General features: G+C 32.3%; 1 protein-coding gene across 3 annotated transcripts; it reads left to right on the forward strand.

The window, feature by feature from the left end:
* Positions 1 to 7,345: 7,345 nt before the first annotated feature.
* On the forward strand, positions 7,346 to 9,125 carry LOC105234244 (hypothetical protein). Of its 3 annotated transcripts, none has more exons than XM_011216555.4 (4): positions 7,346 to 7,503; positions 7,880 to 8,001; positions 8,126 to 8,326; positions 8,384 to 9,125. In XM_011216555.4, the coding sequence occupies exons 2-4, from the start codon at positions 7,900 to 7,902 to the stop codon at positions 8,468 to 8,470; spliced, it is 390 nt and encodes a 129-aa protein (XP_011214857.2). In that variant the 5' UTR covers positions 7,346 to 7,503; positions 7,880 to 7,899; the 3' UTR covers positions 8,471 to 9,125. The 3 variants fall into 3 exon arrangements, with proteins under 3 accessions (XP_011214857.2, XP_011214850.2, XP_011214865.2); XM_011216548.4 differs by lacking the exon at positions 7,346 to 7,503 and adding an exon at positions 7,513 to 7,791 and having other exon boundaries at positions 7,857 to 8,001; XM_011216563.4 differs by lacking the exon at positions 7,346 to 7,503 and adding an exon at positions 7,513 to 7,791.
* Positions 9,126 to 9,401: the final 276 nt, after the last annotated feature.

Genomic DNA, 9,401 nt, shown 5'->3' on the forward strand with positions numbered 1-9,401 from the left:
TATACGTTTGTAGCTCATTCCACCCTAATGTAATGGCATTATCTTCAAACTCTTGAACCCAACCATTAAAATTTAATGCGCCTGTACCGGTAAACGAAGGTAAACTGTCTTGAATGTCTCTGAGTGTGAAGTTGCTACTGATTGCAACAGCTCGTTGTGTAACTGCTTCCTCATACGCGGATTCCACCTCACTATCTTCTTCATCGCTCTGTATGAGATTATGATGTCTTAGAAGTCTGTCTCTAAGTACAATTTTCCGTCCTTGAATACTTAACCCAACCCTTCTTAGATGTTCCTTCAAGGTCTCTACTGTCATACCTAAAATCGTTTGTACGTCCATGGTCTTACAATATTTTACAACTATGAATATTATCAATATTAAAAATTAGGTATAATGTAATTAAATGTATGTATATATAGTGTATTAATATAATTTATACGTAATATAAAAAGTAAGTATTTAAAAATTAATTAATATTTAATACAAAAAAAAGAAGTAAATGTAGGTGTACTTCAATTTTACAATGTATATAGCATTATGTAAAATTTTTGTTAACAATTGAAGTATCTGTAACAAAAATGCTTTAATTGATTTGCGGCTTAAATAGTTGCAATTTTATTATGCATTACTTATTTGCATTTCCGTTTACATTTATAACTCAGTTTTCAATTCTTTAATTTACTATTATAATTTTTAGTTTTGTTTTGCCTTCTGTATTATATGTTTAATGTAGTTACTTTACTTCTTCAAATTCATTTACTTATATTTTTTCTCACTTAGTTAGTTATAAAATTTTCTTATGAAATTGTGTTTTTATTTGGTGTAAGCTACTATTGCTGCTCTTTTTTCTATATTATTAACCTTATTATTACCGAATTTTGATGTCAATAACTACTCTTCTCCAACAATGGTTGTTGCCTCTCTTTCTTGCTTCTTCTATATAGACTTGTATTTGACTGTTGATTGTAGTGTTTGGTTCTTTTGCTTAACATCTGATGTTATGATGACTTATTGTTGTCACACACTTTTGTTGTTCGCTGATTTATCTTCTCTGTTTGTACTGCTTCACCGTATATGTCATTACACTTCACTTCTGTTGCAGAATACAGCTTGATGGCTTTTGCTGCTCTTCATTCGCGTTTCTAGTTCTATTTTCTAGCACTTTTTGTTCATCAATAGCGTAACTCTTTGAACTTCGTTCTACCGACTGTGTATTATTTCTTCTACACTTTAACGGCAATGCAGCTTCTCTGCTTGTCCTGCTTTACTTTATATTTCGTTACACTTTACGTCTGTTGCAGAATATAGCTTAGTGGCTTTTACTGCTCTCGGTCACGCGACTCTTTGTGCTCCGTTCTAACGGCTGTGGCTTACTTCTTCTACACTTTACCGACAATGCAGCTTCTCTGCTTGTCCTGCTTTACCTTATACGAGTATTTCTTTACACTTTACTTCTGTTGCAGAATATGGCTTAATGACTTTTACTGCTCTCGATCACGCGACTCTTTGTGCTTCGTTCTACCGACTGCTTTTCGGGTTTTCAAATAACAAGCACAATAACATGCACAACCACATAACAGTTTCAACCCTTTTCTGATTTAAATATTCACCGAGAAATGTTTGTCAATGTTTTAAACGCATTCGGGTTGGCGTATCATAAGTATTTTAAGTTTTTCTACTACACGCACAATGTATTCACCAGTCACACTCAACACACTCCAAGTTGCTATTTATTTACAATCACGAAATTTGCTTAAACGCAGCACAAACATATCTTCGCTTTTAACTACACTCGACTTATTGGCTCAAATGTTCCTCCCGGTTGAGCCCCCAAAATTTGTAGGAAATAATAAGACTTAGTGTTTTATTATATAATACATAGATATGTCTTTATTAACATTCAAAAAGCAACTGTCCCGTTTGTCTGTTGTCGGGTACGCGTCTCGTATATTCGTCAAGTTGGTATTGACTATTGCTACTATAGCATGGTTGCATTCTTTCGTATTATGCAGTTTAAGTTAAAATGTTAGTAATAGTTGTTTAGTTAGAAAAATGTAGGTAAGTAATAATATATATAATGATATATTAATATTAATATGTCTGTCCGCTTCGAGTCGTCCGTCCGTGTACGATATATGTATATGTATATGTATATGCATTTATAAACGTCAATATAATTGAAAGTGAAAAAAGGGAGAGCCAAAAACTGAAAGTGTGCACTTATTTTTTATTTTAATTTTATTTGTATGTGTTTTCGTTTTATTTTTTGTTTGCACTGCTTTCAGTAAATCGCACTCGTTACCTGGTGCGTCGGCTGTTTGCCAGCGCTTACGTCCCTTTAGCACAGGATGCAGCGGCAGCTCATTCCCACGACCGCAGCGGATTGATGGCAGCAGCGTTGATGGCAGCAGTGTTGATTGCAGCAGTGTTGATGGCAGCGGCGACGATGGCAGCAGCGGTTTGATGGCAGCAGCGGCGTTTTGGCAGCGGCGGGTTGATGGCAGCGACGACGGTGGTAGCAGCGACGTTGTGGCAGCAGCGGGTTAATTGCAGCGAAGTGTTTGTAGAAGCAACGGATTAGCAATATCGGCACTTTTGCTTTTACCGGTTTTTTTTTTAACCTTTTAGGACGGCCCTCTCGTTAATCACAAGGTTAAACACTTTGGTACGATTTTTTTTTAGAATTCACTGTACCCAATTTACTTGTGCGCCTTTTCACACCTTTTATTTATTTCACTCCTTGTCACTTCGAGCACTTGCACTTTTTTGGGTACTTGCACATATGGCCTTCTTGTTTTTTTGTTTTTTTTTTTTGTAGGTAGCGGAATTGGTAAGTATTTTAATTATACACTTATTTTCTTTTATTGTATTTTTATTTATTTTCTTCTGTTTCTTTTGCTGTTTAGGTATCACTGCACCACACTATATTTTATAAATTTTTGTTCACTTTGCGCACTGTATATTTTTGTTGTTTCGAATTGTTCACTGCACTTCTGATACTTCACTTTGGCACATCTACATATGTAGATATGTAAGCATAATACGTATTCTTGCAAAATTTTTTTTTTCTTTTTACGTTTCGTCTTATGTTTCTTGTATGTGTTTAAGTAATTTTCATTTGTTTTCACTACACAAGACCGAAACCGAAAAAGTATTGTCCAGGCAATTGGTACCGAAAATGATATCGAACACAGGTATGTTTTAGTTATTTTAATTTTATATACACGCACAAGTCCCTGCTCGGGCGATTAAAAAATAAAAATTCACCAATTGCCTGTTCGAAAAATGAAGTTCAGCCGACAATTAAATTCCGTGCGTACCGTTTGACGTTCAAAATTACAATACTTCTTTATTCCATGTCATCCAATTGCTTAGCCTAAATCTTAAAACTAACGGCCTAAACTAGTGGTAATGTTAATATGTATTACAGAAAAAGGGGTAAGTATAATAATTCTTAACTTTCGTTAACTATTGTAAAATATTACGTTGAGGTAAGTAAGGTGAGTAATATCTAACCGTGCGATTCTGTAACGTGAGACAGTCTCAAGTCTCTAAATTTGAGATTTTGAGTTAGAGACAATTTTGCTATTCTGTAAGTGACAGTCTCAAAATCTATTACATTTCATTATGCAGAGATGTTTTTAGACTTGAATGAAAATAAATATGTCGATAACAAATATTAAATTTCCTATAGCATAGTCAAAAAACGTAATTATCAATAAAAATAAAAATATATGTTGACTTTGTTTCATAATATTTACGAAATTTATGTAAAATTGATTTATTTTTCATATTTTCGTGTTTGAGTTGCTTACAAAATACAAAGAAACGACAATCGACTAATATCTATGATGATCTCTATTCAGTATATTCTTTTTAGTTTTGTAACCTGCTAACTACCAGGTCTCAACATTTTGAGACTAACGCTAGAGACTGTTTAGTGAATAGTAACTAGTCTCAAATTGAGACTTTGTCTCAAAATGTCTCAAATAGAGACTAGAGACTGGTAACAGAATCCCGCTATTAGTATTACAAATGGATTATTAAGGTAAGTATACAATAGATTTTCTTAATTTATTTTTTTAACAATTCAATATTTTATAATTTTTATTATTTTTATTTTAGGTTTAAATATTGTTACGAATTTACTGCTTGCTAGTTTACTTTGTTAGGTTCGTATCTCTGGATTGACAAATAAAATCAACACTGTTTAATTTAATTCAACAACTCTTTATTTCACAACTCGTCTACACTATAGGAGTTTACTCTTAGCACTGATTGATTACGTTGGCGCTGCCACGGCTTATATAGCCACGCACTTCTCGCTGATGCCGACGTGTCCTTCTAGAATATTGCGTCTGGAAATTACCAGAACATAATGCTATACGGCGCCAAATGCAGACAAGCAGACAGCCGCGGCGCCAGACTCTGCAATTGTTCAAGCAGACGGCTGCGCGCCAGATGACTATTGTTTCGACAAGCAGACAGCCGCGGCGCCAGATGTCTACAACAAGACAAATGCTATTCCATATACCTACAACTATTGTTCATAATAAGGGATGCATATAGCAATACAAATACAACTTAATACTACTTTTGTAACAATATATATTTTGTCGCTTGACTCAACAAACGGTTTTGTCGTTTTGGCATATCATATTCACTAATGCACACCACAGAAATATTCCTACCTCTTCCAAAAACGTTTAAAACACGTATAAAATTGACAAGGTTACTAAATTGTATCTGGCACAGAAATACCTGTGCAAGAAACTGTTTGGTTGCATTGAGCACCATCTCTAATACCTCACAAATTGAGAAACGTGCTCGAATGTTAAGACCTAGAGCGTAACTTCAGAACCTTTCTTAAGGTTCCACTGAAGTTTTATATCGGTATTCTGCTTGAGACGATTGTCTAATGTCTCTAATTGTCATAATAGTAATTTAGTAACTCTGTTAGTCAGGAGTCTCATTTTGGTATGCTGGCAGATACAGTATAGTAGTATACCGTATAGTAGTATACTGTATCTGCCAGAATAACAAAATGAGACTCCTGACTCACAGAGTCACTAAATTAAGTTTGTGACAATTAGATACATGAGACAATCGTCTCAAGCAGAATACCGATATTATTCTGGCTAATTCTAATCTTTCATATGGCCAGTCACCATAAAAAAAATAACATTATTTTTCAGTCAATGCTGGTGTGTTTTTGCTTCGTTGCTGACGCAGAATTTTACTGGAAGGTCGAAAATAATAATGTTAACTGCTTTACAATACCTTCTGAAACATCCAGCTGATACACTTTTGCCCCAGTTTCAACCCCTATTTTCAGAAGTGAAGAAGTGTAACAGCTTTACAGGAGACTACCCACCAAACTATTAGAGCAGCTGAATGGTGACCACGTTTGAATAACATTTGTTGCCCCTTTGTTGTTTTTGCGCAGATTTTGCCATATACCTTCATAGCCGTTGATTGCATGCCACTGAAGCAGTACACGAATCTATTGAGCTTAATTTGTTTTAATCGTATTGTGAGAAGATAATCAGCTGACCGATAATAGAATTTCATATGAGATCATTTCAAAAAACTTATGACACTCATTTTGTCGATACATAAATATATGGTATGTATAACCATTAAAACTGTTTTCTGCTTTCTAAGAGAAATATTTATTGGTAAAAAAAATCTTCTAACTACTAAAAATATATTTAAGAAGCTCGTGTTGAAATTTGAGACTATTAGGTTTAGCCGTTTTCGACGAATGTTGCTCACCGACTTTGAAAAAAAACGGGTTTAAAGTTTGACCTTGTACTTCCAAGCACTCTGAAACACATTTTCAAATTTACATGTAACTTCTAAAATATTCAGCGGAATTATATGAAATTTTCTGTATTATGTGTACATTAAGACCCCTTAAGATTTCGGCCTTCAAATATGGCCATTTAAGGTTGGTACGCAGCTCTCAAGTAATTGCTCAAGAACAAAAATACATTATTTCTCAAGTAATTTTGACAGCTGGTTACGCATTGTGAATGATCCACATTAGAAGAGCAAGAGAGAATAAACAAAGTAAACAAACTTTGTGCGTATGTATGTATGTATATATGTGTATGGTAACACAAATATTTTCATTGAGATTTAAGGAATGTTGTTGATGATTGGTTGGTTTTATACAACATTTCAAAATGGAATATACTTTATAATAATGATTTCAACTAATTTAGGATGAATTTGACGATTACTTCGAATTTCCCTCAAGAAACAATTGTTGATTTGATGTTTCTTCGCAAAACCAGGTTTGCCATATTCACATTTTATTGAAAAAAAGTATTAAAAATTAGTACTAGATTTCTTGAGAGCTGCGTACTAGCTCAAGTAACTTTATCGCAGGAACGTTTCTGGACCGTTTCTTAAGCGTTTTTTTATATGAATTTTTTACGTTTATTGAGAGCTGCGTACTAAGCTTTATGTACATACATATACTATATACATATAACTCTATACCTCTATCGATAAACTTTAGGTGATACAAAAAATCGTTAAGTAAACAAAACTATTATACTTTGTAGCAAAATATAAATATAATACTTTCTCCTTTATAATAATGACAAATGATTGATTAAGGTTATAGTTTCGGCTAAAGCTTAGTACGCAGCTCTCAAGAAACGTAAAAACTTCATATAAAAAAACGCTTAAGAAACGGTCCAGAAACGTTCCTGCGATAAAGTTACTTGTGCTAGTACGCAGCTCTCAAGAAATCTAGTACTAATTTTTAATACTTTTTTTCAATAAAATGTGAATATGGCAAACCTGGTTTTGCGAAGAAACATCAAATCAACAATTGTTTCTTGAGGGAAATTCGAAGTAATCGTCAAATTCATCCTAAATTAGTTGAAATCATTATTATAAAGTATATTCCATTTTGAAATGTTGTATAAAACCAACCAATCATCAACAACATTCCTTAAATCTCAATGAAAATATTTGTGTTACCATACACATACATACATACATACATACGCACAAAGTTTGTTTACTTTGTTTATTCTCTCTTGCTCTTCTAATGTGGATCATTCACAATGCGTAACCAGCTGTCAAAATTACTTGAGAAATAATGTATTTTTGTTCTTGAGCAATTACTTGAGAGCTGCGTACCAACCTTTATAGAAATACCAAATGTGCCATCTAAGTCTTTATATTTTGAGTGTACAACAGTAATATCTCCGCTGCAAAAAATTAATTTACGATGTGGCAACATCCCTCGAAGCTTTTGACATATTAGCGCTATATGTTTCTGACACATTTAAAAGTATTTATAGAATGACCAAAATAAATACGATGAAAAAGCGATCAAGGAACGAAATTTTCAAACACCAAATACTTTGTTCAACTTCTGCAACCAAACGGTCATTGTTCTTACGAAAGAGTTGTTATATACATATAAATATTTATATGATTAGTTTTGTATATAAATAATTTACATTTAAATTGTACAATAAGTACGTATTATGAAGTTCCGATTTTAAAATGCTTTACCCATATAAAATGTACAAAATATTAAGAACTAATGTATAGATAAGTATTTTTTTTAAATGTGACTTTGGTTTTATTTTTGCTATGACATCTTTAATAAAGTGATAAATCTATTTTTAAATACTCAATACGTATGCAAAATTAAAACGAACTGGCTATATGCCATTTTTGAGCTAACAAGATATAAACAATATGGCTCGAAAATAAAGCCAACGATATTTTGTTGTCGGAAAAATGCAAATTATTTGAAAACTGTAAGGAAGTGAGAAGTGCTTACTATTTAATTAAGATAAAATTGTGTAATTTGAATTTACAACAGTAATACATACTTAACGGTTGCAGAGTTATGAAATTACTCTAAAATGGAGTGGTATCCTGAAGAAGATGAAGAAGAGTTGATGTATTCGCCAGCTTTATTGGCTCGAAGAGCATCTGAGAGCTGGATCGTTGAGCCACCGATCGAGGTTACTTTAAATATTTAAAAACAAATTTATATAGAATGCGGTTTAAAAGTGTATACATTTTAATTTATAAATTGTATTTAAAATGTGTTTTTAAAAAACATATACATATTTTTTTTTTTTTTAGATTACTCCTATAAATGTGACTATACAACGAAAAAAATCGCTACCAGATTTTCAAGATCTTCCACGTGCCACGGAAGCTATGACTAGGGAGGAGGTGTCTGCATTGGGTTCAGCAAGACGTGAAGCTGTACGCCGCCAAATAGAAATTAACGAAAGACTAAAAGCGAATCCCCTACTTTATATTTTTAGTCCACAAGTTAAGGTACCGTTTTCTCGTTGAAAATTAAAAAAAAAATAATAATTTATAAACTTTTTACAGGATTGGTTTTCTCGACAACAATTGGTGCTACTTGTGCTTTTTGTAAATATACTTTTAGGCTACCTTTTCGTGAAAATGTTAACATAGCGAAATTTGTTTAAAGCCTAGTACACTCATATGAAAATGTACGGTTTTAGTTAAATATCTTAGTGATTTTAAGTTATATTCGATTGAATGTCTGCACAATTTTGATAAAAAATAACATTATAAATCCAGAGTCTTAATGGTCATTATACTTATATGCTTTATATACTTAAAGATTTTGTCGTTCACTATTATGCATTTGGTCAGTTCGCTAGAGGACATTATTTTTATGCAATCCAATCACATATTACATTTAAAGAATTTAATAAGTATTCGTGATATAGTTCACTAATTTAATGATTTTGTTTATCAGAAGCATTGGACTATTTCTGTTATATATACTTTTGTAGGAAATGGACATATACTTGTAGACACAAAACAAAATCAAGATATTAGTTGCATATACATATGTCATAGAAAATTCTAAAATATTCCTTTCATCACCCAACTAACTTACAACTTACAAGCTATATTTATAGTATATCAATCATACCTTAAAAAATTGCTTATATAGAGAATCGTAAGTTCGTAAACATAATTTATATCCAACAATTTTCTTTAATTTAGAGTAACAACTAGCTGTTTCTTCAGTGCGAATTGACCTAATTGTAAGAAAATAAATATTAATTAAATTCTTGTTTAAATCCCTCTATAAAAATCATTTGTTTTTACTTATGCTTAGTGTAAAATATTTTTTACGTGCCTTTTTAAAAAAAAATATATTAGATTTGTTTTTATGAATATTGTCTTTTGCGTACCAGGATATTTGAAAAGAAGATAAAATCAGTACTTCCTAAAGTTGAACTAATAGTTACTACGGTCTATTCATAAAATGTGAGTTACATATACTAAAATTATGTAAAAAAGTAATGAAGGGCTAAAATCGTGTGCAGAACACTTTATTTAGAAATCGGCAAAGACCAAAGTTGGGGAA

The sequence above is a fragment of the Bactrocera dorsalis genome, chromosome 1, assembly GCF_023373825.1.
Source record: "Bactrocera dorsalis isolate Fly_Bdor chromosome 1, ASM2337382v1, whole genome shotgun sequence".
Classification (NCBI taxonomy): domain Eukaryota; kingdom Metazoa; phylum Arthropoda; class Insecta; order Diptera; family Tephritidae; genus Bactrocera; species Bactrocera dorsalis.

What these genes read in the sequence shown, in the direction of transcription:
- LOC105234244 (XM_011216555.4), top strand. Translation starts at nt 7,900, where the DNA reads ATGGAGTGGTATCCTGAAGAAGATGAAGAAGAGTTGATGTATTCGCCA. An exon ending in TCGTTGAGCCACCGATCGAG is followed by an intron (nt 8,002 to 8,125) that starts GTTACTTTAAAT and finishes TTTTTTTTTTAG; the next exon opens with ATTACTCCTATAAATGTGAC. An exon ending in TTTTTAGTCCACAAGTTAAG is followed by an intron (nt 8,327 to 8,383) that starts GTACCGTTTTCT and finishes AACTTTTTACAG; the next exon opens with GATTGGTTTTCTCGACAACA.